The 13451-nt window shown below is 47.5% G+C and overlaps 1 protein-coding gene across 1 annotated transcript in view; it reads left to right on the top strand.

Annotated features, from left to right (window-relative positions):
• The window catches only part of DNAJC11 (DnaJ heat shock protein family (Hsp40) member C11), a 1722882-nt gene that overhangs the window by 793907 nt on the left and 915524 nt on the right, over positions 1-13451 (top strand). The window contains exon 5 of the mRNA XM_069610417.1: positions 10947-11075. Coding sequence (XP_069466518.1) covers positions 10947-11075 — 129 coding nt within the window. The remainder of the gene's footprint in view (positions 1-10946; positions 11076-13451) is intronic.

The following is a 13451-nucleotide window of genomic DNA, read 5'->3' on the forward strand; positions in this document are numbered from 1 at the left end:
GACAGCCCCCTCAGCAGGGGCTGTCATGTGAAACCGGAATGAAATGGCACACCCTACACAAGGATGAGCCTCTCAGCAGGGTGTTGCATGCCAAAGGGCCTTTGATGTTATGGGTCTGAGAAGGGGGTAGTGTTAGTGGAGACAGGGAGAGCTCGGCACATTTGGGGACGGATACCACCACCTTTTTTCTCTCTACCTCTTCTTTCTGCCTGTCTCATTGACTTCATTTAGCACATCCTGTCTCCTCCACTTCCTTTAGCACAAAGCACTTTGTGTATGTTATAAGAAGACAAAGGCTGCGTGTCGCAAGGACTGGGTTTGTACCCCTTACAGCAGGCTTGCTTTTGTCCAAGCACATGTGGCCTTTGGCCTTTAAATGATGGGTGCAAGAAGAACTAATTTGGACCTCTTTGGGAGAGTTGACCTTTCCAGAGCTCTCCACCAGTGAGGTGAAGATTGAGTGGTCCATGTCAGAGGCAAGCTCTGCTACCTACCCACTCCCAGGGCACTTTGGGGGTTTACTGCTGTTGTTGCTAGACCTCCCTCTCTGCCAGCTATATTGTTACATACAATCTTATTGGAAGGGAAGAACTCCTGTAAGTGTTAGCCTCTCCCGGGTAGAGAGAAAGAGAAAAGGTAGTCTTCTCCAGCATGGGGTCTGGCATGGATTCACATGCTCATGAATATTCCCCGTCGTCAGGCTGGGAATCATCGGTAAAAGAAAAAATCAGTTTGTTTCGTTTCTGAACTGTCTTTCTCCTAATAACCAGTCACTGGTCTCTGGGTCATACTGCCCCCAGCCAAGGACTCCCCTCTACCTAAGGCCCTCCTCAGGCAGCCATCTTCAGATTTTTAGCGCACGTTTAAGTGTTGGGAGTCCCCGTGCTTAGCTCTCGAGCTTTTAACTGCATATTGCGTTTTCTAAAGAGTTTACCCTTATTTTTTCGGTCAATTTGAGCCTCAAGCTCCACCGATTCATCTTCCGATCAACGGCGACCTGTTTCGGAAATCTCTACGCCCCTTAAGGGTGATTTCTTTTTCATCGAATTTCACTTCTTGGAGGATTCAAGAAGATCTTGGAGGCCTACCCCTCGTGGTCATGGCCGAAGACAAAGGAGACTCGACGCCTCTGTTTGGGATCTGCCCAGGATGTGGACTACAGAACGTCTTCAAGGAGGATGGGCACTCCGGTGCCTCTACTTCCTTCACGCGGATACATTGCACGTCGAGGAGACCTGTGCGTTCTGCAAGGACATGTCCTCCCGGGCCATGAAGGACCGTCACAAGCGACTCGCTGACTGGCTGGAGTTAAAGAGCCCGGCGGCAGGTGAGCCCTGGCAACGTACCTCTCCCAAGAGGAAATCTGAGCGGTCTTCTAAGACCTTTGAGGGCGCTCTGGCGACAGGGGCCCAACATAAGGCAAAGTACCGTGAGTCCGTGGGCACCGGGAGCGCTGTTGATACGGGTTCCTCGGCTGCCAGGCCGGGCGCAGCATCACCGACGCCGTCAACCACGAGCCAACGCTCCAACTCGATGAAGAGGAAGTCGGACAACCCGGGGAAGCTTCTGGAGAAGACCTGGTCAGTTCCGACGGAGAAATCCCCAGGGGGAGTGAGGCGGTGGCCCTCCCCCCACGGTGAAGGCCTCAGACGAGCCTAAGGTCGTGAAGGCCCAGATTCTCCAGGCTAAGGCCTCAATTGAGGGGGTGGCACCGTCCCTGGCGAAGACCGCAGGGACGGCCCCAGTGGAGATGGCCCCCAAGCCAAGAGTTTCCCTGCCCGGCCGGAGGGAATTGTCTTTCACGCCCATCGGCCGATAAGACCCCCGTGAAGCCCCTGGGTTAGAAAAAGGGGGGGCACGATAGTCCTACCGTACTCAGATATCTCCTCCGAGGATGAGCTTTCAGGACTCAAGTCGGTTCTTGACAAGCAATTCGCCGAGGTCAGAGCCTACAGGAAGGATCCCGACGAGGTGGACCTGGAAAGCGATGGGGGAGACGACGAGGAACGGCAGATCGACGAAGAGCCAGAGAACTCTACACTGCTGCCGACGCTAACGTCGCAACCGCTGCCTCCAATGGCGGACAGGTCGGAGGACATCTTGCTAGCTTTGCAAACACTGTGCACAGAAACAAGGACAAGGATGCCCTTGCCTCCGTCGGACGATCCAGCGGCTCCTGGACCGTCGGAGAGCCCACCATCCAAGCGAAGGCAGGTCCATCCTCCCCCGCCCTTCCGTCCTTCACCTCCATCCCCTCCACCGAGGGACGAGACGGAGACAGCGACGATGGGGACGGACAACGGCGGTGATGACGGAACTGATCTCCTGTCACCCCCACCCGGGGCTTCTCCTCCCGACAAAATTGGCTCCTTTCACGCCATGATCGCTAGGGGCTCAGAGCTTTTTCAGCTATGCCCCGAACAGCAGAAAAAGGAGGGATTCCTTTACCAACAACAAGAGGCCAAGAGGAATACTGTGCTATCGGTTCCGTTGTTGGACGACATCTGTGACGAGGGGCTAGCCCTCCTGAAGAACCCATCCTCGGCCCTGGCGAAGAGGGACCGGTACGAGTAGTAGTACTGGGTTCCAGACTCTGCACCGATGTGTCTCAGAGCACAGCCGTCCACGCCGGTGGTCTCTGCGCCGGCCAAGAAGAAATCGGCTGTCGAAGTCTTGTTCGAGGAGTCGGTCGAGAAAATCTTCATAGTCTTCTTTGAAAAAGGCAAAGAAGAGACTTCACCGTTCTCCCTCTTCTTCTTCGTCTTCTGACTCTTCCAGGGTTATCACTTGTGCAACTAAACCTGATTCCCCTAGAAAATGGGAGGCGCTGAGAGCCTCAATGATGCAAATCTTTGAGAATGCGGCTCGACCCCCTAGAAGAAGTCACGTCAAGACCATGCCCCATCTCATCCTTCGGATGACAGAGGAAGGTCAGAGACTACTAAACACTCTAAATCCAGCGAAAAATCATCTAGGGTACCGTCTAGAGAATGTTCTCTGGTACCTCACGAAAAGAGCAAGTTGACAAGCTTATCAGTACATAAATCGAAGGCAATGCCGGTCAAAATGGCGTCTGGTTCCAAACCTTCATCGACACCTGTGTCGAAGGTTTCGTCGACACCATTCTCGACAACGCCTTTGTCTAAAGCACCGTCGAAGACCGCGTCAATGACAGTAGCATCATCGACGCCATTGATGAAATCAATGCCGATGCCTTCATGGCCTCAATCCACAAATAAGGCTTATACCCATTTGCCAAGGATAGACTTTCAAGTTTATGACTTCTATTTATGAAGAGAAGCAATCCTCTGAGGGGGATTCTTCCCCATTTGGGTTACAATATGGAACAAAGAACACTCCTGAGGAGCTGATTGGAGGCAGACATAAAGATCAGACATTTTTGATTCTGGCTCAATCAGCTAGTGGCTTAGACACATCGCCTGAATTGGAGTTTGACAAACCTGACCCAGCTGATCATGCTGATTCAGCATACAGGAATATTATGAATAGGGTTGTGGAGTTCATGGGTTGGAGCAGGAATTCTCATACCTACGAACAAGATGACATGACGGATATTCTGTGCCAGCGTCCTCAGAAGGATCCGGTACTACCTTTTCATACAGCCCTTCAAAGGAAGGTCCTGTCCAATTGGGACCTGCAGTAAAAAATAATGTTGCCACAAAATAGACTTTCATCCTCTGATCCAGACTATTGAACTAAGCACCCTACGCCTGAAAACTTAGTGATCCAAGCAGCTACATCCACCAGGCAGTCTGCATATCCCTCTACTCCCCCAGATAGGGGTGGCAAGAGAATTGATGCCTGGGCTTGCAAGATTTTTTCTTCGTGCCGCATGGCTTTAAAATCAACCAATGTTACTTGTACCCTTTCGAGGTTTACCTACACCCTGTGGGACTGTGTTAGCATGGCGGCTCAGCACATTCCCGAAAGCGAGGAACGAGGCAGCTTCCTGGCTATTGTGAAGGATGGAAAGGAGGCAATGGGGGAATGTCTCCAGTCAGGACTGGACACTGCTGACGGCATCACTAGCTGTGCTGCGGAGGTTTGCGTGGCTGAAAAAGTCTGGCTTTGCAGCGGATGTGCAAGCCAGGCTACTCAATATGCCCTTTGACGGCTTGAGGTTGTTCTGCAGCAAGGCGGATGAGAGTCTAGAGAAGCTGCAGACCTCTAAGGCGGCGGCTAAGTCACTTAGGGCCTCCATACGACCACCTCAGCAACCCTCCTTCTCAGGCTCATCTTCCTGCAGGGGTTGTCCTTTTCGTTTCTATTCCTCCTTTGGAAGGGGAAGAGGACAGGCTAATCAAAGAGGACAAAAAAAGATTCCCTCGTGTTGGACGAGGAAAGGGTGCTAGATCAGCCCCAGCAGTGGAAACTGTCCCCTCAGCCGCTGCTGCAGCTTCCTCTAAGCCACTCGGAAGCCTAGACCCACAATACCCCGGTGGGAGGCAGAATCTCTCAGCATCTGAACGAATGGCAGGGCATTACTTCAGATGTTTGGGCACTGGAAACGGTAGTCCAAGGTTACTGCCTTCCTTTTTAGAAAAGGCCTCAGGATCAGCCACCAGGATACAACTCTGTCAAAATTCCGGATCCGCTCCTTGTGCAGGAGATTTTAACCCTATTAGAGAAAGGTACAATAGACCATGTACCTGTAGCGGAGAGGAACAAGGGTTGGTATTCCCCCTATTTCCTCATTCCCAAGAAGGACGGAGGATTGAGACCCACCTTGGACTTAAGAAATTTTAACAAATTCCTCAGGAAGGACAAGTTCAAGTTGGTAACCCTTTCTCAGATAATTCATGCTCTCCAACTCCAAGACTGGTTGGTATCATTGGACCTTCAGGATGCTTACTTTCATGTGCCAGTCCATCTCAAGCACAGAAAATACCTGAGGTTCACAATCGGCAGTTTTCATTTTCAATTTCGAGCTCTGCCATTCGGGCAAACCTCTGCCCTGAGGGTCTTCACCCAACTGATGGCGGTAGTGGCAGCAGGTCTCAGGAAAGGGGGGGATTCTCGTCTACCCCTAACTGGACGATTGGTTCATCAGGGCTCGTTCACCCAAACAGAACCAGGAACATCTGAGAATTACCTGCCACTTCCTACACAGACTGGGCTTCTTCATCCATTACAACAAGTCTCATATGATACCATTCAAAGACTCCAATTCATTGGAGTAGTCCTGGATACTTCCTCAGGGAAAGCTTTGCCTCCCGAGGTGAGAGCTCAGCACATTCTACAGATGGTTACTAAATTCCAGAGTGCCCAGCATCTGCCGGCCTTCGATTTTCTGAGGTTGCTCGACCTCATGGCATCTTGCATTTTTCTGGTGCCAGAGGCCAGATTGAGAATGAGATCCCTTCAATGGGCCCTCAGGACTCAGTGGTCCCAATTTTTGGGGAATATGTCAGATCTTCTGCAAGTTCCGACCAGAGGTGCTCAAGATCTTCAATGGTGGGCTTGCAAAGACAATATTATCAAGGAAGAATCTTGTGGGCAACCATGGCCGGAGATAACAGTAGTGACGGATGCCTCACTCATGTGGTGGGGAGCCCACACCAACGATCTGACAATCAGCAGTCGTTGGTCTCCATCGGAGCCCAAACTACAAATCAACTTTCTGGAGCTAAGGGCAATCAGACTAGCGCTGAAGGCCTTCCTGCCCGCTGTACGGGGAAAGAATGTCCTGATAATGACAGACATCTCAGTGGCCATGTACCACCTCAACGAGAGAGGAGGCGTAGTGTCACTACCACTATACAGAGAGGCAATGCAGCTGTGGTTCTGGGCAATACAAGAAGGAATCTCTTTCGGCAGTTCACCTAGCCGGAGAGAAGAACACAGCGGCAGACGCTCTGAGCAGGCAGAGCACAGTCTCCCACGAGTGGGAACTAGCTCAGGTAGTCCTTCTAGAGATCTTCACCCTTTGGGGTACCCCTCAAATGGATCTGTTTGCCACTGAGGTCAATCAGAAGTGCGATCAGTAATGCTCAAGGGAATTTCCTCCGAGAGAAGCTCTAGGGGAGGCGTTCGTAGTGGACTGGGAATTTCCATTCCTATATGCGTTTCCTCCATCCCCGCGATTCCTCACATAATCGGGAGGTTGAGAAAGTTCAGGAAAACCATGATCCTAATGGCTCCGGATTGGTCCAGGCGGACGTGGTACCTGGACCGTCTGGACTTGTCCATCTGCCCTCCAATACGTCTTCCACAAAGAGAGGATCTTCTCTCGCAAGAGGAACGTCAGGTTCCCCATCCAGAGGTCAAGACACTCAGCCTTCACGCATGGTTTCTGAGAGGCTGAGATATAAGGATTGGGACCTCCCGGACGACGTAATGGAGATTTTGCTTTTGGCCAGAAGGCCAGCAGCACAATCCTTGTACCGGTGTCGTTGGAATAAGTTCAATAACTGGTGTAAGGATAAGAATGTGGATCCATTCCTGTGTGGCACACCCATGGTGCTTTCTTTCCTGTTACATTTAGCCAATCTGGGACTTCAGATTGGTACAATAAAAGGATACCTACCTGCACTTTCTATCTTTAAGTGCTCCTCCGAAGAAGTGTCTTATTTCAAGATACCATTAATTGTACAATTTTGGCAGGGTCTCACTAACGTGTACCCACCAGTCCCATTCCATGTCCCTGTTTGGAATCTAAATTGTTCGAGCCTTTTCATTCTTGTCCTCGAAGGCTTCTCACATTGAAAACAGTCCTATGTAATTGTAATTGTGCTGATTGTAATTGAACTACTCTCAGTCAAACTTCAACTTTCTGCCTCCTGGACGTCACCATGCACCTGATATACCGCCCCCTGGATCAATAGGCACCTTTGAAGAAGACATAACAACTCTTCTCAATTCCAATACCAAACCAAACTCCCAAACGATCCTACTAGGAGATTTCAATCTAGGCCTCAATGATCCAAACTACACTAACGCCACCATCCTATCCAATGTCATCAAGGAAGCAGGCCTCACCATTAGGAACAACGGTCCTACCCATTCCAAAGGCCGGACCCTATATTGGATAGCCGACAATAACTGCACAACATCCATAACTAACTCTGAAACATGTGTCTGGACAGATCACAACCTGATCTCATTCACAATCCAGTACAACCACCAAACCAACTCTGATAGGCCCATGGCCCCCCCACCCCTAACAAGAAACAGGAAAAACATCAGTCGCCAACCTCTTGCCTTTTCTACATCCCATCATCAATTCTGCAAACCCCCAATCCAACCACACTGACTTAGTGGACCTGTATAATAACACCATCAACGCAGCTATCAACACCATCGCACCACTCAAACTTAGCAAAGAGAAACCCCTGGCTCACCTCAACACTTAGTTCACTCCCCACCTTAAAGCCTTATGCCTGAAGAAAAGACTTGCTGAGAACAAATGGAAAAATAATCCCTCAGCGCGAATTAAACTCTTTCACGACACCAAATATAAAAAGGAAATTATCCTAACAAAAAAGATATCTTTAATGAAAGAATCGAAAAAAGCTAAATCCAATACTAGAGAAATCTTCACCGTTCTAAGGGAATTGGAAACCCCCATCAAGCCCAAAGACTGTTGCATAAAAAACAAAAAAACAAACCCTGGTGCATAGACATCCAAAACGCCCTCTGCAATAAAATCACCCTACTTCAAGGCAAAATCAACAACAAAAAAGCTACCCTTCACAAGATTGCACTGGATACATAAGAAGACATTCTGCAAGAAATCTCTGCCAAACAAACCCCACCCAGTCACCAATTTAAATTCAAGTCGATCTCCATCGCAGAAACTGAGAAAATAATCATGTCCCTAAAACCTTCCAAATGCCTGGGAGACACCTGCCCAGCTCCTATCATCAAAGAAGCAACAAGAAACCTAGCCACATTCATTTCCACCTTTATCAACACCTCCTTCAAATCATGCTCAGTACCCACCAATCTCAAAGATGCCTGGGTACTATCCTTGATAAAAAAAAGCCCAACTTAGACCCCGAAATCCCCACTAACTATAGGCCTATCACTACTGTACCCTTTCTCCTCAAAATCCTTGACAAAGATGCATACCTCCAGATCCAAGCATATCAGGAGATCAATAACTTACTGAGTACACGACAATCAGGCATCAGGTCCAGACACAGGACATAGACAGTCCTTATTGACCTTAAGAACCAGCTAGATGGCCGGAAAGACCAAGGCGAAGCATCCATCTTCCTCCTCCTAGACCTATCCGCTGCATTCGACCTGCTTAACCACAATGTCCTTTGCAACCATCTCCAATCAGCTGCTCACTTCTCGAAAGATGCCACCACCTGGATCAGCTCATTACTCGACAATAGGACCATGCGGGTCATCTCACTGATCGCTGCAGCTGACCCAGTACCCATCACATCTGGAGTACCGCAAGGCTTGTGCGTCTCCCCCACCCTTTACAATATCTTTACAAAGCCCCTGTTTGACATACTCTAATCTGGGTGTCTCATACACTAACTATGCTGACACCCAGATTCTCATTCCCATCTCCGGCGACCACAATAAGGACACATCCAAGATCAACAAAATGTACCTAATCATACAAACATGGATGGCCACCCATGGGTTGCCAGTCATTTGGTCGAAAAAAATTGGTCGACCAGACAAATGGTCGAACCAATTTGATCGAAAACCAAATGGTCGAATTTTTTTTTTTTTTTATTTTAACCCTTTTTTTTTTTTTTTTTGGGGGGGGTCCCCCCCAACCCCCTTTTTTTCTCTAAAAACCCCTTTTTTAACTAAACGAAAACCCAAAAAATAAATATATAAATAAAAAAAAAAATTCGACCATTTGGTTTTCGACCAAATTGCGTCGACCAAATTGCAGTCGACCAGTTTTTTTTCGACGAGTTGACTGGACACCCACCCATGGATTATGCCTCAACGACGACAAAACAGAGCTCCTCATCGTTGGGTCCCCAAGAAAACTGGCTAAACTCTCCACCCACTATCATTCCATTATCATTGACGGCATCACGGTCAATGTCTCCAACGTGGTCAAAACCCTAGGTTTCTACCTCACTCAGGTCTCAACCTCAACAAACAAATCAGCCCCACAGCATCAGCCACCAACTACACATGCAAATTGATACACGCCTGAAAACCGTTCCTGTCCACAGCAAGCTGCATTTCAATTGCCAGAGCCTTAATCCTCTCCAAAATTGACTACTGCAATGCCCTATACGTAGGCACCAGCAAACGCAACACATCCAAACTGCAAACAATCCAGAACAACGCCCTTCGGGCAGCACTTGGCATTCCCAAATCCCATCACATCTCTCACATGAGACGTGACACCAATTGGCTCTCCATAAATGGCAGAATCAAACTTAAATCACTCAATCTCACTCACAAATGCCTATCCAACAAGGCCCCACTATACCTAACGGACAGGTTTTCCAAACATACCTCAACACGCCCCATCAGAAAAGCCGAAGCAAATAGTCTGAGAATACCGAAGGTCAAACTCAATAAAACCGGAGGTGCTAGCTTCCCAGTCCTAGCCGCACAGCTCTGGAACTCCATCCCGGACTCGCTCAGAGCCATATCTTCCTTCGAGTGCTTCAAATCTAATGTAAAGAATTGGCTGCACTCCCTAATGTTCCTGCACTATTGTATTTACCACACCTTCTATAATCTGTATCATATGCTCATATGTATAATATGTATCGTCTACTGCTTGTCTGTCATATCTAACCCTGTAACATGTTCTGCGCCCAGATGCCTCTGGGCCCGGCGCACACTATAAATGAATATACAATTACAATGCATGTGCTCTTAAATTAAGCGTACCTTTTATAGGGATACATTAGAAGAGGTTTGTATAGCATTAACCTAACCCCCTCACTTTCAGATCTACCAGAGCGCCTGAAGACCATGCAAATGGAAGCTGTGTGAGATATAAATTCAGTAATCTATATGGAATAATGTACCCCTACCATACGTTATAATCATATTGCAAATAACTGAGGAGTTCCTTTATAAAGTCATGGACCGCAGAAGTGACTTGCAATATCGGTTTTATCTGCAGTAGGATTTATTTTATTTCTTATATTATATGGCCTCATATTGTAAGAGATCATCCAGTTGCTGATGCATATAACCAATATAGAATCTGCAAGGATTAAATAAAAACAAATATTCAGCTTCTAATGTGTTGCAGAAAAATAGTTGTAATAAAAATGCATCAAAGCACGCAGGGGTATTGCTAGGTCTTTGCTAGGTCTGGAAAAGACGCGGGGCTACGCTGATGTCGAACTGTCGGGACTGGGGGCTAGCTAGCCTTTTGGTTGTAGCTCCTGAGATTCTATCCGGGGCTACAATCAAAAGACCAGGGGCTATAGCTCCCTTAGCCCCCCCCCCAGCAAAGCTTCTGAAAACACGTATTCGCTTTGTGTTTTAAAATAAGAAATAACATGCACATTATTGCTCTCGTGTTACCAGCATTGCAAAAAATAAACGTACTACAATAGACTGTTCCTTAGCAGTAGTTAATGGTTGTAAAGTGTCACAGAAAGTCATTTTTCAGAAAGAAATGTTGGAAGATGGTCGGCTTTAAGAGTGTCCGCTGGCTCAGATATCCGGCATCGTGACATCACCAGTCAAGCGTAATAAATGATTCCAGAGCTGTAGTGATGTCACAACTCGTTTATAATAAGAACATGATTTAGTGGCTTTCAAACAGGTGCTACAGTATACCATATATTGTGCTAGCATTATTTACTGGTTTTTATGCTGGTATTGCAGGCTGTCATGTATTATAACATAGTTTTAGCACAACACAACATATGGAATTAAATAATTGCTTTAGGTTAATTGCAGTAGGTGGCAACGTACTATGGGTATCTGATTGGGGGATGCCAAACGAGTGACCTTCTTTGCTGTTTCAGGGAATCATCAGTGTTGGAGTAGATGCCACCGAATTATTTGACAGGTACGATGAAGACTTTGAGGACGTTCCAGGAAGCGCCTTTCCTCACATTGAAATCAACAAGATGCACATCTCCCAGTCGATTGAGGTAAAGTACAGCTGGTTATTCTCCATGTTCGACAACTGCTCTGAATCAACGACAGAAAACCGTGCAGCGTTACTTTAAAATGTAGTGCTGCTCTAGGTTTATGTATTCCCTCATCTTTTTGTATGTAAGGTACAATTACAAGTTTTTTAAAAGATTAGTTTCCACTTGGGAATGTTTGTACTGTAGCTCCTACATTTTTGAGGTAATACAACTGGATTTTGGTGGATGTAAATTTCCTCACCAAGTTGGCCATGGAATGAAATAACGTCCGCAGCTCACCCACACTGCGCTGCAGCAATGTCTTGCTTTCGAAGGCAGTTTCACTGTTAGTGGACATTTGTTTAAAAAGGGATAGAATCTCCTCTTTAAGTACTCTTCAGAGGCAAGTTGAGTCTTTTCAAGGTCATACAAATCCAAGTGACAGATAAGGGAATCAAAATTATGCTTTGCATCGGTTGGATACTGTTTCTACACAGAACAGTAATTGCATGGATGGAAACATTTATCTGGTGGTTAAAATGGAGTCTCCAGATACTTAAAAGCCATTTTTGCATAGCTGATCACAATTCACCCAGGGCCAAACACAGAAATATGATTTGAGCACTTGCTCATACTCTGTATTTTAAATAGTTTACTCAGTTTTAAATAGTCGGCAGGCCTAGTATCCCTAAGTACCTTTAGAAAAATCTAACACGGATTGCTATAGAAGAGCGTGTGATTTGTGCTGCCTAGTTTGCCTCCCCCTGCATGACATATCCACATAGATATTGCATTTCTTTGGGCATAGGGGAACATTTAATCTGTAACTGACAAATCCTGCCCATTCCCTCAGACTCCACCCCTATTCGCCAGCCCCTTCCTCAAGCATTGGTACTACACTTTTAAAGCTCATGCGTGTGGACGAGCTGGTGGGATTGGCCATACAGAAAGCCTCATTCTTGCCTTCTCCAGCATTAAAAAAGTATTCCTAACTTTAGGTTTAACTGTTCAAACGCCTAAATGTTTACATTGTAAAACCTGGTATGCGTTTGTATGCGTTGTATCTATGGCAGCATGTTCCAGATTCCAGTACCTGGAATGTGGAACATGTGGAGCGTGATGTGAGTTTTTCTCATCGACGGTCAAGCAGGGGGACTCGAGCAAGGAGGGTGGAAGCAGTTGTGAATGTCTGGGCATTTGTAAATTGAAGTAGTTGTTTCATGGCTGGAGCCTCATGGTGGATTCAATCCCAACAAACGTGGTGATGAGGCGCCACAACCACAACAAAGGACCGCACATTCAAAGCACCAGATGAAGGATGTTCTTTGTTCATGAAGAGTGTGATCGAGCCTTCTGAAATCAGCCGTGCGACCGATTTGTGGTCCTGGCATGTAGAGCGCATGAGTCCAGATGATGGAGGCAAGCATCTGCAAAGATAAAATAAGGTCAGATCTGGGTGCAGCATCAGCAATGCGCGTATAACACAGCATAGCTTTACAAGTTAAGCCATGCCTGAGGCACATGTGCATTAGAGAAAAGGAAGTAACAAATAGTGCCTGCGCCGCCACTGAAAAAATAAACAAAAGGCATCAAACGTTAGCCATGCAACAATAGGCTGAGTAGTGTGGGCTCCCCTTTGCTCCTTCTACCCTGGCTATAGAAATAACATGACAGACAGTTTTGTTTGTGGAAAAATTATGGCCGTAGGCTTGTTTATTTTCTACAGAAAATAACACCACACAATATCACATCAGAAAATAACACCAACTTGCTTTTGGGCACTTCGTGTCCAGGGGTTGGAGATGCCCAGCCTTCTCCTCGGCTAGTCTATGGTACCCTGGGGCATCCGTTCCCAGACACGTGCCGCCGCCTATAACTTTCTTCTACCCTGTACCGAAGAAAGTACTCAGCGTTCTGGTTCCTCCTTGCTTTGCATTTTGCAGGGTGGGTTGGGTGGCAAAAAACGTTTCCTTCTCCCCCTTTTCCAGGCCCTAGGAGATTACCCGAATGAGGTGAGCTCCTTACCTGGTTTGTGTTCCCTTGCTTTCTGTGGGGGTACTTATACTCCCCTGTTCCATTGTTGTACCCTTGGGGGGCCGGACTTCCTCCTGCCCCCCTGCTCTCTCACCTTTTTCCCGGTTTGTATTGTGGTACCCTGGCAACGCTGAGGGTAGGGGCGCCAACTGGCTGCCCCTCCCCTTGCTTTTCGCGCCGTTTGTTTCCCCCACCCTGCGCCTAACCCCCCAGGCCTTCCATCGTGCCGTCCTTTGCACAGCACGGGGCCTGGGGCAGGAAACTTGCAAGACACGAACGAAAAACCACTTGCAAAACATTTTGCAAGTGAGCTGAAGTGAGCTCGGCCCAGAGAGACAAGGCAAATACAGAGAGCTACCTGCC

This window comes from Ambystoma mexicanum, chromosome 8, assembly GCF_040938575.1.
Source record: "Ambystoma mexicanum isolate Mex_15411 chromosome 8, UKY_AmexF1_1, whole genome shotgun sequence".
Taxonomy (NCBI): Eukaryota; Metazoa; Chordata; class Amphibia; order Caudata; family Ambystomatidae; genus Ambystoma; species Ambystoma mexicanum.